General features: G+C 37.2%; 1 protein-coding gene across 1 annotated transcript in view; it reads right to left on the bottom strand.

Moving 5' to 3' along the window:
* The window catches only part of LOC121739274 (forkhead box protein F2-like), a 40,276-nt gene extending 16,624 nt beyond the window's left edge, over window positions 1-23,652 (bottom strand). Inside the window, exon 1 of the mRNA XM_042131638.1 lies at window positions 23,013-23,652. Coding sequence (XP_041987572.1) covers window positions 23,013-23,637 — 625 coding nt within the window. The 5' untranslated portion in view covers window positions 23,638-23,652. The remainder of the gene's footprint in view (window positions 1-23,012) is intronic.
* Between the last annotated feature and the right edge of the window lie 2,995 nt (window positions 23,653-26,647).

Raw genomic sequence — 26,647 nt, forward strand, 5'->3', positions numbered from 1 at the left:
TCACCTACGGAAAGCTATATCGTTTGTGATGGAAATAGGCTATGCTTAATTCTGAATAATATTAGAGATCCTTCCGAAAATTGCAAAAATTTGCCATAAAATTACATAACTTCGCTTGTGCTGCGAAAAGTACTGATGATACATAAAAATAACGTTCAAAATATTTATATATAATGTGCCCAAATGTGTGCGCAATACACAGGGTATACTTTCTATTCGATCACTCTTTCCCATCAGGTGGGACGGTTGACGGACACGACCGGTGAGAGAACTTTTTTTTTCAATGAAATAAGGGGGCAAACGAGCAAATGGGTCACCTGATGGAAAGCAACTTCCGTCGCCCTCGCAGCATCAGAAGCGCTGCAGGTGCGTTACCGGCCTTTTAAGAGGGAATAGGGTAATAGGGGAGGGTAGGGAAGGGAATAGGGGAGGGTAGGGAAGGAAATAGGAGAGGGTAGGGAAGGGAAAAGGGTAGGGGAACTCACTCACTCGGCGAAACACAGCGCAAGCGCTGTTTCACACCGGTTTTCTGTGAGCCCGTGGTATTTCTCCGGTCGAGCCAGCTCATTCGTGCCGAAGCATGGCTCTCCCACGTCAAAGAAAGGACTGACATGCCCCGTGCCCGCTCCACGCATGGATCGACTTTCTCAAAAAAGCGAAACGAAGTTAGCGGGGTCAGCTAGTAACAAATAAAATAAGAAAGTTCACCAATTAAAAAATTGTGCTTTTGATTGTTAAATTAAAAAATGAAAAAAAAAAAACATTTAAATGCATTACCAGTCAAATATTAAAACAACAATTTCCGTTGCACTTTTTTTAAGTATGTTATTAGCTAAACTTTAATTAGTTTTCGCAAAAAAAAACTAACTTTTTTAGAGAAATTGAAAAATATAAACAGCATTATCTAATTAACCGTGTTTTCGCGAAGTCCCTAGAATTTTTGCGATAATCCGATTTATCAAATCATCCTGCGACATATACAATACGGTACGGACGGTATCCGATCCTTTAATATCATGATCTATGGCATATTGTATCGACAATTTAGCTCTCAAATTTTTTCTCTCTCTCACGGTTGTAAAATGGCTATTTTAGTTTTTCTCGGGCTTTCACACTAATCTGACCACTTCTCATGTTATAAATATCCTATGAAGATAAAAAAGCTATCATTTCTCCTTCAAGAAAAGAGCGTATTCCCTCCTAAAAGGCCAGCAACGCACCTGCAGCTCTTCTGATGTTGCGTGTGTCCATGGGCGACGGTAGTTGCTTTCCATCAGGTGACCGGTTTGCTCTTTTGCTCGTTTGCCCCCTTATTTCATATAAAAAAATTGATAGCTAAACTTGTGGACTACGCTTACGCAGGCAATACGTTATGAATTTCGTGTAATTGAACATACTTAGAAAAACCAAAGTTTAAGGAAAAAAATTAAAGTATATTAATTAGTATTTGTAGTGGTCTGTCAGCTGGACTTGACATAACCTGACCACATCACGTGGGCGTGCCATCTGCTTACGAATCAATTCCTCCGATAGGACATGAATGACGTTACAAGTGTAAGTGATCCGCCGCCAGCGAGCGCACTGTACCACATCCGTGCTCCTCGACAGGCCAGCTGGAGGTGCATCCTTCAAAGTTATGATTTCCCGATAAACCTCCTCTATTTATATTCGAATGCGTAAAGTACCTATACTTATGAACAACACTATACACGCTACATGTACACTTCGGAACTATAATATTACACGCATACAGTTATAGTGGCTTAATAATAATAGCTCCCACACCGGTTTCGGTGACGGTGGCCGGTTTCATTGAAACCAGGCCAGCTACGCAGGAGTAATTTTTATAGTGCCCAAGTGTGTGCGCAGTACACAAGAGCACTCTCTATTCCTTTACTCTCATAACCCAGTGGGACGGACGACCGACACGACTGGCGAGAGATCAGGCGCAGGACCGAATTTTTACATGCCCATCCGACGCATGGATCATCTTACTTGTCAGACAATCAGGTGATCAGCCTGCATTGTCCTAACCAAACTTGGAAATAACATGTTTCCAACGCGGGAATCGAACCCACGACCTCCGAGTCAAGAGCCGCGCTCTATACCACTAGACCACGGAGGCGTTATACAGGACAGTTATAGTATATAATAATAGGTAAACTTTCAGCTTTCCTAAACTGAGGAAGGTCTGGCCGTCGCAGCCCGCAGGCTCTCTCTACCATGAATTGTATTGATATTATTTTAAGACTTAAGTTGGCGAAATCCAGCCGTTCCCGAATTCTAGCGAGACATTCAAATTGCATAATATCACTTTTTTAGTGCTTTCGACAATAATTCGCTTTTCTACGTATTATTATCTATCAATTATTTTTTCGAAAATTAAAACTACATTGTAATCATTATTAGATTTAAGAAATAATATTATCTACTGTTCTTAATGAATGTTGTACACGCCTATAATTGGCTTACACATAAGTGCATGTTTTAGTTTAAGTATATTTAAATGTATTTCTGTGTTTTGCTGTTGGCGAGTCAAATAAATAAATAAATAAATAATATTATTAATAAATAAATAATAATAAATAAATAAATATCATAATAATATTATTAAAGACATAATGTCAGATAACGTTCATATCGCTGTTTAGATACGAGTACGTAGCAAGCTCCCTGTTTGTGATTTGGTGCGACCAATAAATTATTGTTATTTTTGCATCGTATAATATTATGTTATATTATGGCCAAGTTCATAATATTTACAAAACCATCATAATGTTAAGGGCGTAAATCTCAGGTAGTTCCTTCCTCGCAAGGCATGGAGCTCGACATTTAAGCTTAGGCCAAACCTACGCGACCAGGCGACTGCGAAGAGGAGCGTCCAGTTGTCAAAATATGTGTGTTTTGTATACAAAAAACACATTTGACAACTTGACGCAACTTGACGCTCCGTCACTGACCCTCAGCTTTATATTTTTAACACGTTTTTATTAGCTTGGGCTGCATGTATGTAACGGAATCTTTGAACACGACTTTTACCTATCTCAAGCGTGATTTTTTAGTTTTTTTTAACTAAGTATTATTATTTATTTCTTAAGTGAGGTTATTTGGACACTAAACTAACGATAGTGATGATGGTAAAGCTGAAGTGCAGTAACTAATAAGTAATAACTTTTACAGTGTCATGGTATCCTGGTGCTACTGCAGCGGGGAATGCACCGCCGACCGCGTTTCGCCCGTCCGCGTCATTCAGTACCATGGTCCACGTGGCATGTCGTAGGGCCGCGGCACTTTTTGCACTCTTTCTCGTACGTAGAATTTAGTGAGGAATGAAGATGGATGTTTTGTATACTTTCTTAAATTACTGAACGAAACATACTAATACGTTGTCCCGCGAAGTATCATCCCGAAATAGTTTGAGTTTTCCGAGCGTAGATCATTCTCCCAGGTGCAACTTATCTATATCATCTATACTAATATTATAAAGCGGAAGAGTTTGTTAGTTAGTTTGTTTGTTTGAACGCTCTAATCTCAGGAACTATAACTGGTCCAATTTAAAAAAATATTTCAGTGTTAGATAGCCCATTTATCGAGGAAGGCTATATTTTATCACGCTAGTACTAATAGGAGCGAAGCAATAGAGGAAAGTGTGGATAAAATGGGGGAAATTTATTTGAAAGGGCTTATTCACCCCCGACAAAAAAGAGGGGTTTTATAAGTTTGACATGTCTGTCTGTCTGTCTGTTTGTCTGTGTGTGTATCTGTCCGTGGCATCGTAGCATCCAAACGGGTGGACCGATTTTGATCTAGTTTTTTTTTGTTTGAAAGCTGACATGATCGAGAGTGTTCTTAGCTATAATTCATAATCATCAGCCTGCTCAGTGCTGGACAATCAGGTTTTATCTGGTTCATGAAAGGCCGTTAGCAACTTGTAGTCGTTTGATGGGTTTTATATTTCATTCTAGTTCGTGACATTTGTGAATATACAAGATACGTATACACATAATAATGGAAAGTTGACCTGGTGCAGCAGCATCACCTGGTAATCAATAGGATATCCAACTCCTCGCCAACTTAGAGCAGATGTTTCGTGTTTGGGCTTATTTTAATTGCGACAACCAGTAAGAAGTAGATAAAGTATAAACAGTAAATATTTACATGCTGCTGCTCCACCATCACCTGGATTCTATAGGAACCGAGCTTCGTATTAACCCAAAGTGGAGGTTTCATGTTTGGGCTCATATTAACGGCCTCATGGAAAAGGACATTGATAGATGGTAATCATGAGAATATGATTCTGTTGATAGGAATTATTCTACACTATAACCAACACAAGTGTAAAAAGTATGAAATAAAATTAAATTAAGAAATTTAAAAAAGCCCCCGCCAAAACAACTTTAAAAAGTAATTAAATAATATTTACTGCCTTTAAGTTCAAATAATTCCCAACTTGTGTAAAGTAATATTTTAGTCCATAATTTTTGTCACGGTGTGTCGTGGGACCGCTAATGTAGATTTTTGATTTCACATAACAAGTTTAAAGATCAATTCATAGCAATCTGAATCGAGATAGGTAACCAGCGACTTGGCGGTTGTAGGTTGTAGTTTTCTTGGCGGTCCCCCGACACACCTTGACAACAATTATGGACTAAAATATTACTTTACACAAGTTGGGAATTATTTGAACTTAAAGGCAGTAAATATTATTTCATTACTTTTTAAAGTTGTTTTGGCGGGGGTTTTTTTATATTTCTTAATTTAATTTGAACACGCTTATCTCAGGAACTACTGGTCCGATTTGAAAAATCCTTTCAGTGTTAGATAGCACATTTATCGAGAAAGGCTAGGTAATATTTTATCACGCTAAAACTAACAGGAGCAAAGAAATAGAGGAAACAGTGAAAAAAATTGGGGGAAATTACTTGAAGGGGGCATAACTTACGAAGCAATTTTTCTGTCATTTGGTACAGATAAGAAGTAAACTACGTGAAAGATCATAGGCGTTTTTTTTGTTGCTCACTTATTTGTTTGTTATCTAATTTATGCGGGCGAAGCCGCGCAGAACGTCTAGTTAATCATATATAGGGAATGCAATACCGGGATACCGGAATTCCGAAATACCGGGATCCCGCATGCATTTTGCGGGACTAATCCCGGTCAAAAATTTAGCGGGATCCCGAGGGACTGGCGGGATTACAAAGTGAACTGGCTACAGGCAGCCCACTAAACAATTTTCCTTCAATTCACCTATAATTCAATGAAAATAATGTTCCTGCAACCAGCGTTGAAGCTGAGCCAACTTTTTCAGCTGCTGGCTACCTTGTGTCGAATATCAGGAGTCGTTTCGAGACACAACTTTTTTAACATACTTTTATAAGCTTGGGCTGTATGTATGTAACGGAGTCTTTTAGCACAATTTTTCGTATATTTGGAAAAAAATTATAATTTTTATAAAAGCTGAAAATAAATAAGCTTATTTTTTTTACTATTATTATTACGTAGCCATTTCCAAACAAAAAGTTTATTTATTTATTTTTATATATTCTAAAGAATGAAGTATTAATAAACCCTTGTAAAAAAGTGTCTAACAAAGTTTGTTTTATTTGAGTTTCTAAGAATAAAACGGGTTCTATCTAGTAAAGTCATTAGTACGATTTATTTTACAAGTTTATGTCCACCATGCGGGATTCCGCAAATACCGGGATCCAGCGGGATTGTGATGGTTCAGTCCCGCAAATACCGGGATTGAAATTATCTTGCGGGATTGCATTCCCTAATCATATACATACCGGTCAAAAGTTTATGCCCACAACATAATTCATTTATTAAATTTAAATAATATACGAATTAGCAAATGGTCCTTTTATATTATCAAACGAAAGTTAAAACTATGTTTTTACCACCAAACCAAACCAAACCAAACCAAAAATAATTGTGTCCATTATTTGTAAGTATACTTTTATACGAGCGCATGTTTACATTTTTTAGGGGGTTGTTCGCGCACGAACGCATAGAGAGGCGGTGATTCGGGCGACGGCTGCTGTCGCACAGACAGATCACCGAATTAGAGCGTTGGGCCTCACAGTTGCATTGAACAAAACCGAGGCCGTTATGTTCTTGGGCCCAGGAATGCGCCACCACTGGGTTTGGAGATTGTCGTGAGCGGAACGAGGATTGCCGTATCGCCGTCGATGACGTACCTGGGCCTTGTATTGGACGGGCGTTGGACTTTCGGGGAGCACTTCCGTCGGCTCTCCGAAAATGTCACGAGATCTGCGGGGGCCTTGGCGACTCTACTCCCGAATCTCGGGGGTCCGAGCCTGGGCTGTCGGCGCTTGTACATGGGTGTTATACGCTCAATGTCCATGTACAATGCTGAGTAGCGAGACCGCGTGGACGGCAGTTGACACCTTCGCCCAGGAGGTTATGGCTGCCAAGGAGGAGGCCGAACGCAGCAGGGAAAGGGAGGCGGTCGACCCCTCGAGACGGCTAAGGCGGAGACGTGCGCGACGCCAGCACAATGATCCACCCTAGCCGGGGTACTCGTGGTGGCGGCGTGGGGACGCCGTCATTAAATTCGAGTCCCAGAGTGGGTCACGATGCACAAAACGCTCCGTGCATCGTGACACCAGAGAGGGCGGGTCCAAGCAAGCCCCAAGTGGGGCCTCTGTCGGCCTGCGGGGCGAGAAGCGCCCCCAAATGAGTGTGGTCTGACAAAGGTCGGACGGCCACTGACGGAGTTACGGTGGGTGTGTCCGGTGTCATGCCCGTGGCTTCGTCTTGGGTGGCGAGAGGAGCGTCGCAGAGTTTTAGTGGGTAGGGTCGCGGCACATACCATCTTCGCCGCGATGAGCCCCACATATCCGCAGCGGGAGTCCCCATCCCCTGCGTCGAATGCATTAATGCATTTCTCTGCGTGAAAAAAAAAGGCGAGTGCGCGGAATTAAAATTTGCAAGTATAGCTGACTTGTTTAATATTCTTTAACTGTGAATAATTGTTCCTTCCATGTTTATGATTGGAGTTTAGTGCCATGTTAAGCTCTGTGAGTCGCAAGAATCAAGCTTTTATTTATACTTTGTGCACCGAGACACTCTTTTGTGAAGTTCTAATACTAATTGTTTTCGTTTTCGAAAATTTTGACAGCTTTAAAATAGGTATAACCAAGGAACTATCGGTTAAAACTCGTGCATTTATCGCTAGTTTACATAACTTAGGCAAAAGGAACCCTAACATTACGTCGAAAAATCGTGGATTCGTGAAAAAGTATACCCCTACAATTATATTAACCTACATCATACATGTGCGCTCTCTTTCTTTTGCGAGGTACCCTTTCTGACGATATTTTTAGACTATCTGTGTACAAAATTTCATTACAATCGGTTCGGTAGTTTTCGCGTGAAAGCGAAACAGACAGACGTCTGTCTCTCTCTAGAGTATCTCTGTCTAGAGATACTTTCGAATTTATAATATTAGTATAGATAACTTATAACTCAATGATTGCTGATCTGGGGGCACGGCAGTGCCGCCGCCAAGGCGAGCAGAAAAGCGGCACGGCCGTACTATCCTTTTCTCGAACCAATTCAGGCTCTTTTTGACCCCCTATAACTTCATTGTGGATAAACCAACAAGCCTGAATAAAATTTTCTCGTTCCGTTATCCATGCACTCCTGGTGTAAGTGCAGCATGACAGGAATGCACTGCTGTCACACTGCTGTGAAACTTTCAGTGCCGATATTACTCCATTGACGTCCACCGCAGCAGATGGCCGGTTTGGCTACCCAACTAGGAGGCCTAGTTTAACTTGTATAGTAGGTAGTTAACATGATTGACAACGTCATAATATTAAAATTGTATTATATTACTGCGCCAACAGAGAAATTCGTATATAGTCCATAGGTAGATAGCGGACATGGATTTTTGGTCGGGCGGCTGGCTATGTCAGGTAAATGTTAGTCGTCTGTCTCACAACTAGAAGATACTTACCAGCACAGTACTAGTTACAACTTAGATCATAACAATATATCTATTCTCTATAGATATTCCGATACGCATACTATACACCAGGATTGCATAAATAAGGAAAGTTAAATTTTAAAACTCACACGCGTGCCTAAAAAATAGTAGCCTGATAACATGCTGATAATATTGCTGGTTTTGATGGCTTTACTTTTTAATGTTTACGCTTTCTGATCCGAAAAAATCCCTTCCTAATGGCAGGTTTACATTATTGCAATCCAGAGTTGGATTGCTCCTGTAATAATGTGAACGGGCAGTGGAATGCAATTCAGTTCATTCCAGAGCATTTCAGAACCCGTTTACATTATTACAGGAGCAATCCAATCGCTGGATTGGATCACTAGATTGGAATAATTTGTAAACCGGTCATAACAATGAATATAGAATTTAAAAGCATAATAATAGGTTGGGAAAAAGGCTTTTTGCACTATAGTTTGTATGAACTTGTCATAAAATCTCTTGGGCTACCAATAGGCATGACGAAAAATTTTTTTTCTTGTTGGTAAGTGTGAATGGTCCTTCCTGGATAGCTTAAAAACTCTCCTATCCAAGATATTATCACAATTTAAAACTCATACAAAATAGACCTTCCCAAAACGCTCCATACAGAATGTCAGCTAACTGTGACGTCACGCCTAGCTAGTTTGTTCGATAGCTATGTTAAATATTACGTTTATGAAAGTGGTTTCATAAGAATAATTGTTATACATATAATATATATATAACTTATCGAATGGTATACAAAAGTAAAGGAGTTTTATAAAAAAATATTCGACTTAACTTTGAAGGTTCATAAAAAAATAGTAGAATAGAATTGAATTGAATATACTTTATTGCGTTCAAGATATTGTACAACATTCAGCAGAGATACAATAACGCAAAGGCGGCTTTATTGCTATTGAGCTATTTCTTCCAAGCGACCTTTGGTATCTATAGGAGTACAATAACAATTAACTTAGGGTATACTGTGCTCTAATAAAAACTATATGTATTGAAACTTAACAACTAACTTAAATTCTAATAATATTATATAATATATGCCTAATAATTACATAAACATTTACATTCTAATACACAAATAATAAGTATATTATAAACTAATAAATACTCTATAATAATCAAATATTAATATACTTACTAGTACTTACCTATGTTACGAAGCTGAAATTTTGGAAACACTAATTTTTTAACGCTGTCTTTTTTTTTTTTAAATCAGCTAATCTTTGACCTTGTCGTCATCCCTATTGTATCTGGCTGATTTTGGTATCATTAAAAAGTTTTAATTTTACAGAAGACAATTCCAAATTCAAATTAGGTAAATGTGAGATTCTCATTTGTTTTTCTTATTGTTAAAATAAGTGATTCTAATGAAGAAATTCGACACATTTTAAAATTTTATTACAATAAACATATAGGTAATAAAATTAAATTAAAAAATTTAAAAAAAACCCCCGCCAAACAACTTAAAAAAGTAATGAAATAATATTATATTTTGTTAGTTGGCGGGGTTTTTTTTTAATTTCTTAATTTTATTTTATTTCATGCTTTTTAAACTTGTGTTGGTTATTTACTTAGTGCAGAATAATTCCTATCGACAGGATCATATTACATCCCAATGAATACCATCTAGGTATGTCCTTTTAGATGAGGCCGTCACGCGTCAATATGAGTCCAAACATGAAACCTCCACTTTGGGTTCATATGGAGCTCGGCTCCTAAAGAATCCAGGTGATGCTGCAGCAGCAGCATGCAAAAATTTATTGGTTATCTACGTCTGACTAGTTGTCGCAATTAAAATGAGCCCAAATACGAAACCATTGCTCTAAGTTGGTGAGGAGTTGGGTATCCTATAGATTACCAGGTCGGCCATTCTCCGGTTTGGCATTATTTGCCTAATTACCGTTACCATTTTTTTTCTTCGCTAATTTGACTTAAACTCATTAAAATATGAAAGTAATGAAAGATACGAATACAATAATAAATTTGGCGTGGTATAGTTAATTATAGTTTTTTAGATAATAAGACTTAATTTTTTTTATGGGTACGGTAATTAGAAAGCATTATAATTCTATCTAAAACATCATAGAAAAACACTGATTAATAAGTTGCACATGTATAATTGTCACAAAAGGGGTAGAATTAACGATGTCCTATACAACCATAACCTACCAATAGTAAAAAATAGACACTTTGAAATAAAATCTGAAAAATGAGAAAATAACAACAAACAATGTCAGATTAGTATAGAAATTGTTTAATCTGTACAATGTATTTTTAACGATTATTACGTCATGATATCAGTTAACTATCTACGTCTTTTCGAAAATAAAAGGACAAACGAGCAAACGGGTCACCTGATAGAAAGCAATTACCGTCACTCATGGACACTCGCAATATTAGCAGAGCTACGGGTGCGTTTAAGAGGGAATACGCTTTCTTCCGAAAAACATACGGTGACATCCCTTTTTAGGGTTCCGTAGTCAATAAGGAACTCTTATAGTCTGTCCGTCCGTCTGTCCGTCCGCCTGTCTGTCTATCCGCGGACCGCGGTTTTGCTCAGAGACTATAGAACCTACAAAGCTGTAATTTTTTTTTATGAAATAAGGGGGCAAACGAGCAAACGAGTCACCTGATGGAAAGCAACTTCCGTCGCCCATGGACACTCGCAGCATCAGAAGAGCTGCAGGTGCGTTGCCGGCCTTTTAAGAGGCATAATAGGGGAGGGTAGGGATGGGCAGGGAAGGGAATAGGGGAGGGTAGGGAAGGGAATAGGGTAGGGGATTGGGCCTCCGGTAAACTCACTCACTCGGCGAAACACAGCGCAAGCGCTGTTTCACGCCGGTTTTCTGTGACAATGTGGTATTTCTCCGGTCGAGCCGGCCCATTCGTGCCGAAGCATGGCTCTCCCACGTATAAAATTTCGTATAAAATTCGGCATGAATGCACATATTAATGTTGCCGACAAAATGGTATATAAGATCTTTTAAAAAATGTTTAAGGTAAGTACCTCCCCTACACATATTTTAGCGGGGATCATTTTTTTTTCGCGTCCACCCCACCGTGTGAGGTGTCGTTGGATAGGTTTTTAAAAATATTATGAGTATAACATAATATAATTTTCCGATTTAGAGATGTGAAATATGAAGTTTTAAAGTGGAAAAAAAATTTTTAGAGTCCTGCAGTGTCCCCCCGTCTACCAGTTTAACAGTTGCGTCTGGAAAAATATTCATGGGAGTAGGAAATATGCTGAATTTAAAAGAAAAACTATCACGACTAAGAAGTCTTCATAAGTTATTGAGTAAAAGTCGATCAACTAAAAGAAATGTAACTATTCGGAGAATTATTAAAGGAACTTATAGTTTAAATTCCTTTAAAAACGTAACTGAGATGATGTTGTTAGTAATGTATAACACGTTATAAAAAAATATGTACATTCATTGACCATTCAAAAAATATCAAAAACTTGCGGTACTACGGAGTACGGAACCTATATTGCGCGTGGCCCGACACGCACTTGGCCAGTTTTGACTTTATTTTCTCTAACTTGTATATTCTTATACGTGTCACCATCGTTTTTTAGGAAAACACAAGAACAAAGGAAGATTCTGCATAGTTGATTCAAAGCGCTGTCTCAAAATCTCAGATTTATTTTTTCAAATTATCCGTTTCGGTTATGGTTTTGAATAAAATGAGTTACATATTTACAATCTACTATTAATGGTCTGCTTTGCTGCATATAAATTATTTCAATCGACTATGGGTTTTTTTTTGGGCATTCACCTTTACTTATTTTTGTTTTCTCGTAATTTTACAAGTTCATATCTATTTATGAACACTTATTTCTCGATTTTTTCCATTTTTTTCTTTTCTTTTTGTCTTTTGTAATAAGCTCAAAAGCTTAACTCATTTCTTTTTTGAGTTTTCTTCCGCCGTTTTGTGGGAATTTCGCTGATAAGCAGTATTTTCTTTTATTAAGTATACCTTTCTTTCACTTTTTCCTTTGATCTCTGATATAAAACTGGGTAATTTCAAATTTTTACTCGACGTTTCCAAGGAACAAGCCTTCTTTTCTCCAATTTCTTCTTTGGTCATTCCCATCGAAAAAAAAATTGTACTTATATAATTTTATGAATACTCAGCATATAGATATCTAAATATTATATATATCACAAAGGGACTAACTGACATAGTGATGTATCAACGCACAGCCCAAACCACTGGACGGATCGGGCTAAAATTTGGCATGCAGGTAGATGTTATGATGTACGCATCCGCTAAGAAAGTTTTTTTATCAATACTACCCCCAAAGGGCTATGAAACTTTGTAAATTTTAATAATAATAATAATAATAACCATTTATTTCGGATCACAGGAAATCCATAGTGTTAGTAGAAAGTACAATTAAAATTTAAATTATGTTAGTACATTACATTGCAATTCTTATAGTATAAAATTATTTATTATGAATGGTAAGGCACTGAAACTGTAAATGAAACTTAATCTCTATCTAACAAGCACCTCTATCCAATGTCTTATCAAACCATCAAAACTGTCAGTTAATACCCTTAGAATGCTGTTATGACTACTTCTGACACGCTGCATCAATGACGCCACTCGTTTCCTTAGTATGGCGTTACAGCCATCAGTGCGCATTTCGGCAAACATACCTGTGGTACTACAGTACCTCGGTAGTCCTAACAGCATTCTAAAAATATTATTGTACTGAACACGAAGAGCATTTATCGCACGCTGGGTGTAGCTCGCCCATAGATTGCATGTGTAAAAGGACTGACAGTAAGCTTTAAATTAAGTCACTTTCACCTCTGTAGAGCATCTTGCAAATCTACGAGCTAACATGTTCCCACGTACGGCCAACGCCCTTCGCTCCCTCTCAATGTCTATTTCGTCAGCAAGCGTGTCAGTTACCCAATGACCCAGGTAATTGAATTTATTGACTCTAGCAAGTGGAACTTCATTTAGAAACACGGGTGGTATTGTGCTAACTTTGTGTTCACGGGGTTGAAAAACAAGAAGTTCACTTTTCTTAGAGTTATACCTGAGTCCTTGGGCCTCGGCATACGCTTGACACTTGCCTAGCAGTTTTCTGAGGCCACTGATCGAGGGACTGAGCAACACCATGTCATCAGCATAACTAATGTTATTCAGCATTACTCCGCCAATGGAACAACCGACATAGTGCTTCTCAGCTCCTCGATCAGCTTATTTTATTTTATTTTATTGGGAAAACTTACAGCAGATAACAATATGGGTAATGATACATATTAGATAGCGACAGCGTATTTTATAATTATTTACGTAAAGGTTAAACAGACGAGGAGATGTTAATCCACCTTGTCGAACTCCACATCTTAATTTATACTCGCTACAGAGAGCTCCAGACCACTTTACAACATAATTTTAAACCGATCGGGCCAATACTTTCCATGCATAAAGCTACTATGACGTAGGCATCCCCTAAGAAAGGGTTTTGATAAATTCTACCTCTAAGGCGATAAAATAGGGGATGAAATATTGTATATAATAATACTTTTTAACGCGGGCAAAGCGCGGGCAAAAGCTAGTATTATTAAAGACTCATTCATGATAATCATAATCTATGAAAACCGCGAGAAAACTTCAATTGATAAAAAAGTACGTATCAGTTTTTCATACAACGGTAGTTAAGAACAGGTAATTATTATACGGTAATTAGAAAAAGTTAGATTTTCTTGAAAAATTTTAAAAACCGACACAGTTTGCAAAAACTTGCTTAGGGCAAAGTACGTAGGCCAAATTACTTTCTAGATTGACATGATCAACATACAATCTTATTTAAAAATCAAGTAGCAAAATAAGATACGATAAGATACGATAAGATACGATCTATTTATAAAATGTCATCCTTTGAATCTCTCAGAGAAAAGTTTAAAGAAATAAGAATTCTGACCGTAATCTCTCAATACATTTTGGACAGTGTGTTATACGTGAGAAAAAATGTAAATAATTTTAAAACAAAAAGTGACATTCACTGCAGAAACACTAGGAATAAGCACAAGCTAGATATACCAATAACCAGGCTGAGCAAAGTAAGCAAATCTTTCAAAGGTCAATACAATAAAATCCCAGACGACGTCCAAAATATTTCAATTAATAAATTAATATTTCAATTATACTATCGTGCTTCATCGGTGGCACACTAACATTAACGACGTGGGACCGCTGATGGGCCGTGGAACACGCTAAGGAGAAGTGACCCGTGCACTTGTAATGTGCCAAATCCTGTTATTTTAGGGTGGGCACCCGAAAACAGCATGCGTTACGGTAGTTAGAACTTTTGATAGGACAAGCAATTATTTCATGATAACTATTTATAGGCTGGGCCTATTGAGTCGATATTTTCCAATGCGATAACCAATGTTTATGAGCATTTAAAACGATGAATAGATCATGGTTAATGTGTATGTTATAAAAATTACAAGCAAGTTTCGAGATCAAGTTGGCGTGGGGACACGTCACGGTAATGGGAAAAACATGATTTTTGAACACGACTTACATTAATTTAGTCTGAATTACTTAAAAAGGGTTACAAAGTTTTTCGCTCGCGTATTAATATTATGGTAATTTCAAGGATGTGAAAACCATAAAATAGTCTGTCAGTGAGCTACTGGTTAATACCGGCACGCGTGCTTATCGCATGTCTGCGGGAGAAGTGGCATGGTCTCAAGTGGTGGTGCCCGTAATACCTGTCGACAAACACTTCAAGTGCCGACATTAACGGGAACTTTGCCTGATATTTGTCACACGCCAAGTATTTAGAAAATGTTTTAAACACAAAATAGCTATGCATGATATGACGACTTGGATATTTAAATAATTATTTGTTTAAGGCACCTCCAAGATTCAAAATACCCTTCTTAGAAACCAAGGGGTAACCTAGGCTAGGTTAAGCCATTTTTTTTAATAAATACAGTTTTTATAATAATGATTTATAACGAGCAAACTGCATGTTGCAGCCAAATCGCGTTGTAGCCAAAATGCTCATAATTTTCATTGCAAGTACGCCATTGCTACAGCAGAATCTAATACTAGGGAAACAGAAATATATAAGAGCACAACAGCTGCTGTGCATACTAGCTTCGTTAAAACATTGCAACCAGCCTGCATAAATTATTGCAATGAGCAGTTTTTACTTTTTATAATAATTGCACTGCAATTTTCTCAACAAACCACAATTTCATTCCTCTTTCCTAGAAGGGAAATTCTGGAATCATTTTTGTATAGAAAAGAAGTAACTTCGACTTCGTAGACTAGGAACACATGAACAGCGAGGAATTTCCTAAATGCAAGGTTAGATACAATATGCAATACAACATACTCGTATTATAGTGAGTAAACATACTACACAGCCCTTAGCTAAGCTAAGCAATGTAAGTAAAATCTGAAACGTTAATAAAACTAAATTAAACTCGAATAAAAAACCAGCCAAAATGCCTAAACATAATGAAACAAATTTAAGTTATTATTTATCTTTTGAAAACTATCATACTGTTTGGTTGCACAAATTTTGCGGACGCATTAAATAGAAATTTTGACGACCTCTGTGGCTCAGTGGTGAGCGCGTTGGTAGCTCTAGCCGGGGGTCGCGGGTTCGAATCCCGCCGACGGAACAAAAAGTTTTCAATGTTCCCGGGTCTGGATGTGTATTAAATATGTGTATGATATAATAAAAATCTTAAATATATGTATAGTATAAAAGTATTAAATATATTTCCGTTGTCTGGTACCTGTAACACAAGTCCTTCAGGTACTTAGCACGGGGCCAGACTGACGTGGTGTGAAGCGTCCATAGATATTATTATTATTATTATTATTATTAAATCACAAAATAATATAATTATGGATCCAGTATGTTTTAACCTTGACCGACGCGAGAATAAACAATTAAGAAATAGCAAGAAATTATGTTTTATCATCTGAGATCGGATTGTTATATCTTCTATATATATAAAACTTAAAGGTGACTTACTGATTGACATAGTGATCTATCAACGCACAGCCCAAACCACTGGATGGATCGGGCTGAAATTTGGCATGCAGGTAGATGTTATGGCGTAGGCATCCGCTGAGAAAGGATTTTGATAAATTCCAACCCCAACGGGTTCAAATAGGGGATAAAAGTTTGTATATAATAATACTTCTTAACGCGAGCAATGCCGCGGGCAACAGCTCGTCATAATATAATATGAGTATTACCAAAATATGATATTAGATATTATATTGATGTATTCTTGATTTGCCATAAACTCCATATTATAAACTTGTGATCGTGAGCGTGGGAGAGGGTTGCAGTGTGACTGATACTGCTACTGAAATGTGACGTCACACCACTTCATTTTCACTTTCAATCTGCGCCGCACATCGTATTGATTTGAACATTGATGGAAAATGTCGATTGCATAGACTCTTATACTGTTTCATCCATCATCCTACTGGGCCTATCATAAAATTAAAGAAATATGGTCGGTAAAAATGTTTCGGCCCTGGATTGACAACTAGAATACTTTCTATATCGCCTATTTGCCAATTTCCTGAGAAAAGAGAGAAGCAGATGTGCAATGGAATGTTATTCTATAACAATTATTGTATATCGACGCTAGTGTTTCAGTATTTTCAGTGCTTGTATTCAGTTCCTGGAAACCTGCTTCAGGCTTATGATGCCCTAGTGAAGTGCATCATGGAAGCTTTCCAGATGCATTCCTTTCAGTTGCAAGTGCGATTGAAATATTTCGTAAACTGAATTTTTGAAGTGCAGGAAAACGTTCAGGAGTTTCAAACTAATCCGGCTTCAGACGTGACCCCAACTATTTGTACAAACTTATCAGTCGTTAAAAATGTATCGTTACAATATTACACTTATACTAGCTGACCCGGCAAACGTTTTTTGCCATATAAATATTTTGTAATAAAAAAATAAAAAAAATTTATGTGACTAAAATATAAGTATGGCACCGTGGCAATGTCCATATATAATATATAATAATATATATCAAAGACTGTGAAAATTTCAAAATATGCCTACCTAACAGGTACATTATTGATAATATATCGATCATTATTTATATAATATAAATCGAGCAAAAAAGGCCGAAAAAATTACGTTTGTTGTATGGGAAATAACTTAAATAGCCCTTAAATATTAATTTTATTTTGTTTTTAGTATTTGTTATTATAGCGGCAACAGATCGGTCCATTATTAATCACGGTAAACAATTGCGGCAATTATTATTGCCGCAATTGTTTACCGTGTAAGCGCTTCTTTAGTCTATAATGGTCACTTCAATAAAATAATATGGCAGAAATACTTTATATGGCAAAACAATATTTTATATGCATAATATAAAATTTGGTAAAAATCAGTAAAGCCGTTTCGGAGGAGTAAGGTAAGTAACATTGTGACACGAGAATTTTATATAAGTATAATAAGAAGATTTACTACTTAATAATATGTAAATACATAATATTATTAAGTAGTAAATCTTTGAAATAAATTTAAAGTACCTACGGAGTAAATACTCCGTACTTACTTTAAATTTATTTAACCCGTCGCCGACAGCTATTTTTAGAAAATTTGGTTTCCGTTACGAATATAAATACCAAATACCAAATTATCACAATATTAGGTATATTTCAACTGCACCACGTATCGGTCTTAGCAGTCTGGATGCGCTAGGAGGCACTCCCACCGCGCGTAGTGTACACTGTACAGTGGTATGAGGATGGAGCTATTGAAGCCTAAGCAAGCAGTTACCTCCCCACAGCTCGTGTTGCCCTGGTGCGACACAGCATGAAACCACGTCCCTGCGAGATATTTCAGTGCACTTTTAGTTGCGCATCTCGATACCAGGGGGCGCTGTGCAGCTCTTATATTTTATTTTTTACATGCCTTAGATAATATTGTTTTATTTTTATAATTTTACCATTTACTTTATTTAATATAAAGCTAAACTACGCTTTAATACTAGGTTTTTGAAATCTAATTTATAAAACAATATGTAACCAAAATCTAGTACTTACCTATATTGTATTCTGTGCCTAAATATAATGTTCTTTAAAAATAATAATAGTATTATTGTGTTACTATTTAAATTAAGAAATCACTAAACTTTTCCCTAGAATACGAATCAGATATTTAAAAACAATTTCGGAGGGATTGAAAATCAAACAATTTTAAATTCTGTATTTTGTCTAATAGACCTAATAGTTGAAAACATTTTCTAAAATGTTAGCTCCTACACGCCTACTGCTCGCTCAGTTAAGGCTAGGCGTTGCCGAGATCGCACCAAAATCCTATTTTTTTACTTAAGTATATTCAAAATTGACCTAAAAAAATTCAAACGCAAATATTATGCAGTTAATGAAATTGAAGATTTATTGGCGTGTGTTTCAAATAAACGTAATTTGTAAATATTAGGGAGATACTGAATGTATGCTTGAATTTAAATAAATTGGTATTACTTTGGAAGCCGATATCATGAGTATAATAAACAAAAATAGGAAATTAATAACCGAGAAAGGAATGTTCATATGCTGAATATTATTGCTGTATTTTTATTATAATTTTGTAGCTTTCAAATTATGAGTTCATAATACTCTATAAACGGTAAATTACAGCATCTCCGTAGACCGTAGGGCGTCATAATAGCGTCATATTAAGTTAATTATAACATTCGAGGATTCGAGTGTTAAAGCTTTTGTTAGTTCGAACTTCGAATTAAGTTGTAAGTCTCATTGATGTCGTTTTAACCCGACCATGGCGAAGCCAGAAAAATCATAGGTAACTATTTAAAATTAACTATTACTTTTTAAATTAAATTTAGTTTTTTTATTATCAAAAGTAGACTGAGCATATTATGAAGCAAAGCTCAACGATTCATATGCGCAAAGTAGTGACTTTCCGCATATGAATCATCAAACAATGATTCAATAACTAATTATTATTGTTAAATGCCTAAACTACAGATACAATCTAAATCATGATAGTATCCCGGGAATCGGGCTATAATATTAATAATATAATTTGCAGAGTCGGGTAATACCATAGTCTGAATATTACCTAGAGAATTATTATATTGTCAAATAATGCATGATGTTGATAATGAATTTACAGCTAAAGGAATTCAGATACCTCTATGCTACTTATGAATACCTGGTGTAAAACAGTGCAGAAACTATGCACAATGCACATCTATTTGCAGCACAGCTTGGAAACATTTCCTTATGTAAAATAATCGGTCTATTCGAAAACAGATGGCGCTTGTAAATGGAAAAATTTCTTCTTTGACTTCTTTTCGGAAATTGGTGGTAAAACAATAAAAGTAATCTCTTTAATGTGTACAAACTCTATAGCTCTGTAATGGAACTGTGTCCGGTGTGTGGCGTTTTTTTTTTAATTAAAAGTAAGTAAATTAAATGTATCATTGACAAATCAAAGAATATTATATAGTTAGCTTCAATTATTATTAAAATAAGAAAAATAATTGTTTGTCCAAATGTGACGCTGTGATCTTTTATTTGATTATTTTTCGATTTTTCTCTAAAAATAGAACAATTTACCCAGTAATAGGCTCAGAGTAATGAGTACTACTTTCTCTTTGAACATAATAATTATGTTTAGTCACATAATATTTTTTAAATGAATTATTGCAGATTTTATATTTAAGGACGTGTAATTTTGCTAAATCAAACGTACCTACCGTAGTATCTATACCTATGTTATACGTGAGGCAAAAACTTTTACGAAAAACGAGCAAATGGATCAAATGGAAACGGTCGTAATTAAAAAATATTCAAAACTTTAAAATATTCATAAGTCTTATAACGACCATGGACCATGTAAGGCCACGTTCCTTTGGAGGCCAACTATTAAAAAGTCATAGTTATCGTCATGGTAAGACATATTATTTCTGCTACACACTTAGATCCATCAAACTTAAGGCCACAAACGCGGCGGCGGCGAGTCGATCGTGCCGCAATTGTGGCTGTACGATCTCACTGTTTGTAGACTTTGGTTGTCGAGGTCACATTTGTAATTTCCGCACACTGCAAAATTTAAGTTTTTAGTTACTTAACCTATATCTAACTCACATTTTATTACAGTGATAGCGTATTAGGATATAATAATATGTATGTTACTTATAAAAGGAAATCTACTTATGCCTCGATTTAAGTTAAAATATTGGTAATGTTCCTAGGAAGGCCGGTGGTTCCTTATAAGGTCCAATCAAAGATTTGATGGTTGGCCTTGCTAGGGTACATGGACTTTACAAGGAACATCTTAAAATCATTCACATATAAATAGTTATTTTTTTGTAATAATCGCGTACCGCAATAATTAATAAATATTTTTTTATTTATCATCTTTACTTATTGAGATAATTAAACTTATACTCTCATATTGAACATTTTGGCTTTGGTGGGAACGGGCCCATTTTAAATTAATTGCGTTATAAAACGCGTTGGCAATTAGTTATAAGGTGTCAATGTGATACTCATTACTACTTTTTTTAAAGAATTTCCATTAATATATTCTTAGTTATAAGATGATGTTCAAGCAATATTCGTAAAAGTTTTGTTAGATGATATAAATAATATATAAATAATATATATTGAGCATTTGACGTGTTGCCTAATTGAAAGAGATTATAATATCGTTTTACTCAAAGCAGATAAATAATTACTTATAACTCTATTTCTAAGTTAAACGACTGATGTCCTTGTTTGGAGCTGTGTTCCTTGCAAAGCCATTTAGAAGAGCTTAACAAAATTTAATTTTATTAAATGGTTATTCAAGCTAGGTTAAAAAGTGATTTATAATACGATACCTGATAAAACAGAGCATTACTTGATAATTTGTTTCCTTAATTTATTTAGTTACTTAACGATTTTACAGTATTTTCCCGTTAGATTGGCCTTACATGGTTCAGGGTCCATATTTATTTATATAACAGCATTGAGACTATTAATAAAAGTAGTTATAAAAATGCTTTTTTATCTACATTACTTTTATTTTGCAAAAGGTCACTAGTTCCCCAAAAGTAAATTCACAAAGTCGAGGGACATAGCAAAAAACCAAAAAACGGAAGCCGGGATACTCTCCCGGCTCCCTTTTTTGGTTATTATTTTTTGTTTAAAAGTTTTTTTATTGAAAATGCCCAATTAGATCATGAATATTTTTTTTTATTTGAGAAAAATACATGCAACATTAGACGTATGACAGTGTATCTCGTGTCACGTCTTTTAATATTTTTTATACAAAAGTCCATGTAACGTGAAAAATTCTATGGAAGGGTTTACCGTACTTTTTTCCTTGTCTGTACTTATAATTTATGAAAGAAAAGATTTTTGTTAAACCTAGAATAAAACTAATCAACTAGACCTCTTTCCGCGTACCATTACAAGTTCCCGTTAAAACATACTAGACGAATTTTATATCAGGTAACCGTTATGATAATTATCATTATGATATTATGAAAACGTTTATGAACAACGAGTGTAACATTATTTATAACATTATTTAAATGCCTAACAAAACACATTCGGGACGGGAGATACAATAATATGCACCTCTTATAGCAAGACTTTTGAGCAAGCGTCACCGCGATGTAGAAGACGCACGGCGCCATCTATTATGAATTTTTGGAACTAACTTAATTTGAACAAATTTACGCATTTTCACCCCCTTACAACCCTTTTTTCAGTAAAAAAGTAGCCTATGTCCTTTCTCAGGCTTTAGAGTATCTGTATACAAAATTTCATTACAATCGGTTCGGTAGTTTTGACGTTTGGCGTGAAAGCGAGACTGACAGACAGACAGACAGACAGAGATACTTTCGCATTTATAATATTAGAATGAATTTTGAAAGTATTTGTAGTTTGAAAGTCGTTTTTCAGGTAGTGGTCGCATTATCATCTATGTAGGTCATGAACTCGTGACCTAGCCGACCTAGGTATGTTTGTGCAGCGAACCGCTTGCAGTTTCATGCTAGCCTAGTAAAGTGCAACGTGGATGGGCGCGCGAAATGCGAATGCACCGCTACTGCAAGAGGAAGGAGACCAAAATAATGTTTCGCTAGATTTCAACAATGGCTGGACAAGTTTTTGCTTATTATAATAATATTTCAAATAGTAATCGCATCTCTGTACGCAAAATATTAATGTGTAATCTTTAAAATAATATAAATTTTGAAGAAAGCGAGGAAAGTTTATTTCATAGAATCAACAAACGAAATTTTATAATAAATTTACAATAAAGTATACTAGAATAATATTAGAAAAATTAACTTTATAAAATAATAAAAAAGCAAAGAAGTATTAACAAATATAATATTATGATAAACAAGAGGAATACATTTTCATTTTCGTAGAGTGCGGCGCGGCGCGCGGCGCGCGGCGCGCGGCGCGGCGGTGCCGGCCCGTAGCGCGCTACGGAAGCGCTACGAGTTCACACATACTGCATAGGTACTCGACACTCGTACTTTGGAGATTATAGCTCGTATTATATTCAAAGAATAATTTTTATTAGGTCACAATAATATAATGTTAGCTCACCATTCATTTAATCAATATATTTTTTAACTAAAATTATATTAATAATTAATTAAATTACTTACATTAAATCTCACAGTCGAGTAAAATTTACGTTCTGAAAGTTTTGAAATTATCATTTCAAGTCCCGTCGGATGATGTTGTACGGGTATGTATATAAGTCGGTATACTAACTACTAATATAATATATTCTGTGATATAAGTAAGATCTGAGTGCATGCAACACGTTGTCGTAGTACTATTTTGTCTGCCTACAAAGTCTAATTTCGCTACTACTCAATAATTATACTATGGTCGCCACCTGCCGGTTGACCGGGTGACCGGGTCACCCGGTCAGCTCGGCAGTCGGCTGTACTATTGCTGTACTACTAGAACAGAGGCGGTCACTCACCGTGGTCGTTGGCGCCGGGGTACTGGTAGTTGGGGATGATGTCGGGCAGGTCGGGGCGCGGCGACGGCGGCGGACGGTAGGGCTCCCCGTACAGCCCCCAGTCGCGCTCGCCGCCGTAGCCGCAGTACTCGGCGGCGTACAGCTGCTGCGGCGGCGCGCCGTACGCGCACGCGCCGTACTCGCCCGCGCCCACTTCGTACCCGTGCCCCTGCGCCGGCGCCGCGGGGGCCGCGCAGTAGCCCCCCTCGAGTTGCGGCTTCAGCGCCTGGCACTTCCGCTTGTAGCCCCGCGGCCGCCGCCGGAACGAGCCCTCCTCGAACATGAACTCCGACGAGGGGTGGATCGTCCAGTAGTGGCCTTTGCCCGGCCGCCCGAGTCCCTTGGGCAGCTTCACGAAGCACTCGTTTAGGCTGAGGTTGTGGCGGACGGAGTTCTTCCAGCCCTGGTACGAGCTGCGGAAGAAGGGGAACTGCTGCTGCAGGAACGCGTAGATCTCGCTCAGGGTGAGCTTCTTGCTGGGCGAGTGGCGGATGGCCATGACGATGAGGGCGATGTAGGAGAAGGGCGGCTTCTCCTGGCGGCGCGCGGGCGCCCGGCGCTCGTCCTGGTGCTCCTCGGTCTTCATGCGTGCGTGCGCGGGCGCGTGCGGATAGCGAGTGCGCCACAGCGCCGCCCACCGCGCGCGCGCAGCCCGGCCCCGCCCCACTCGGCGCGCCCGCGCCGAAGGGCCGGCCCCGCTCTCGCGCACATGGATACCCCGCCTTAAGTCTACACAACATGATTCGTTTTCCGACGTCGGCGCCAGAACGTCCGCCGTCGGCGAAACTTTATGATCTGAATGAGCGTGTGACGTGAAATATTCCATCGACCGTGAATCGACTATCCGTCGCGACGGCCATGTACCTACGCTCGCCTCACTACCGAGGTACCACAGCGTAATAAAGATATAAGATATAAGTTCCATAGACTGTGCTCGTATCGTGTACAGGTACTAGGTTCGTGTTCTTTGATGTGACGTAAAAATTGTTTGATGTTTTTGATCGTGCCGCCGGGGGAGTAATTACGACAGATCGTAGCCGACCGACGCGTGAGTTAACGAATGGCTTCCATGAATCAGATAGGAAGACAATAGACATATCCGCGATAATACTGCGGTTACTGCCCCCGACTTCGCGCGGAGAGCTCGTAATGTATAATATTGTAATTTCACTCTTCACCTCTGTGCACACTTCACTTAGGTAATTTATATTGACAGAAAAAAAATCAGATCGTATGTAAGTACTTCTCGCAGTTGCAGTTCTCGTTAACTTGGATACATAATATTTTTGTGTCTACTGAAACTGCACGAATGTTTTATGAGATACGACAATATCCATAATATTATGTTATTCGGAATTATCATTATTTTTGGTAATCGTCATTTTCGATTCATCTTCTGTCGTTTTCATACAAAAGCGGAAGTTGCCAAGCACTTTAGCGAATGGGCTAGCTGCTAGCATGAACGCGTACTCCGTTTACAAAGTATCCAAATATTGAGTGTTTCGGTCGTTGCACTCACAAACAGAGGCAAACCCGAGACAATAATATTTACTCGTCACAAGGACGTTCTTGACCTAGCACAATTAAAGCAAACATTCTACTAGGACTATAAAACATTAACGATACACCAAATATTTACCGTAAAGCGTAAACCGAAACTTTTGCACTTTTATTTATTGTTTGCTGCGATTTTGAACTTTAATACGATGGTGTAGAGATGAATGTTGGTGTTACACACCATCACGTGGTAGAGGAAGTTACAAACGTTCAATTTTAAACGATAGAAACGGTGATTGTCGATTGATCATGAAACTGAACTTCACATACATTTTTATTACTCATTGATAACTTTTTAGTCATAAGTTATAAACAAAACATAATTTTCATTTCGTTGTTTATACTATGCTAATTCTCAGGTACTTTAGATCCATATAACATACATGATTTTATTTAAAAAGAGTGTCAAATACTTTTCCTACATATGTGATAAGCGCGCAATGATACATTACCTTTGCTGCACTCTTGTTGTTGTTTTTGCTTGCTTATTATTATTAAATGTTACGTTACCTTCCAATCAGCTATGTGTGCCTAGTAATTTCAGCGCGTAACTGAAGCTATAGCTTTCAACTTAAATAGCTGGAACTCAAATAGCTGAAAACTAGAGCCTGGTGAGTTAGTGCCGATTCACACCGGAATGGCAGAGGCGAGGCGAGCACTTTCAGCGTCATATTATTTTAAACTTTATCTTCATTATTGTAATACATATTTTTATCGCTTGAGAAGTCTACGGCCGCCCGTGGCCGCTCGTGGCCGCTGACGGCTGCCGGCGGCCGTGATTACTCTAGCGATACTATGTATTAGTTATTACAATAATGAAGATAAAGTTTAAAATCATATTATGACGCTGAAAGTGCTCGCCTCGCCGCTGCCATTCCGGTGTGAATCGGCCCTTATCACTTATCATTTATCAAAGACCAAAGTGCAACTTGTAGCTTCACTTCCTCTTCCCCTCTTTCTCACTCTATCATAATGGAACGGGCAATATACATTATTTTTATCATGTATGATAGTTTTAATAAATCAATTTTAAATTTTTAATAATGTACTTAAATTTATAAATAATGATACTTATTAGATACTAATATGATACTAGAAAATGAGCGCTGCTCCGCCACGCCCGCGTGAAAAAAATATTCACAATTTTATGTACTTAGTTACCTATGTCCTTCCCGTGGACCGCGGTCTAGTCTGTCTATGCCAAATACCATTTTTCCAAAGCCTATAATCGAACCAAACAATTACAAATACAAATTTTTCTCTTTATAATCATAACATAGTTAACAATAATAATAATTTACATCTACTGTAATACATATAAATGTATTTACAAAATTACTTATACAATTTTATCGAAACAAGAAAAAATATTGTCAGTGATTTTTTTTTTATTGGTCAGGAAGATTTAAGAATAGGTGAAATAAAAAGAATGACATATTTAATTCTTATAACCCATAATATTATATTATTATAATAATAAAATATTATGATGAAATGTTGGTCGTGGATGCGCGCGCGCAAGCCCCGCCCACAACATGGCCGTCCGCTCTTGAACCCTCCATTCATCTGTGTTTACGAGGGAGTTTATGGTCCTGTCTTAATTCTCGTAATTAAATTATTTCTGTTAGTCTGTTGAAATCGCTAAATGCTGGGTCGGTCGGTTTAGTAGTTGGCTATAATGGAATTGTTGCTAACTCACTTTTACTTACTGTACACTGTACAACACTCTAATGAAAAGTCAAAAATAATAATTATTAAGAATAGTCATTACTCATTACCTTATGCTTCCCACCACGATCGAGGTAATATTCAAACGTTATTAAAATCGTAGGCGTATCCGTATCCTATGCTTCCTTGGCCATTAATTCGTAAGTCGAGTCGAAGTATTCTGTGGTGCTGTGGTGTTTTTATAAATGTAACAACTTCGCATAGATTATAAATTTATAACCAAAATCAGTGTTCACCTTTAAAATAATATTATAATATGGCGGGGTAAGTCCCGCCAAAATTACTTTTAAGAATTTTTCTTAGATTGACAC

Source organism: Aricia agestis, chromosome Z (assembly GCF_905147365.1).
Source record: "Aricia agestis chromosome Z, ilAriAges1.1, whole genome shotgun sequence".
Lineage (NCBI taxonomy): Eukaryota > Metazoa > Arthropoda > Insecta > Lepidoptera > Lycaenidae > Aricia > Aricia agestis.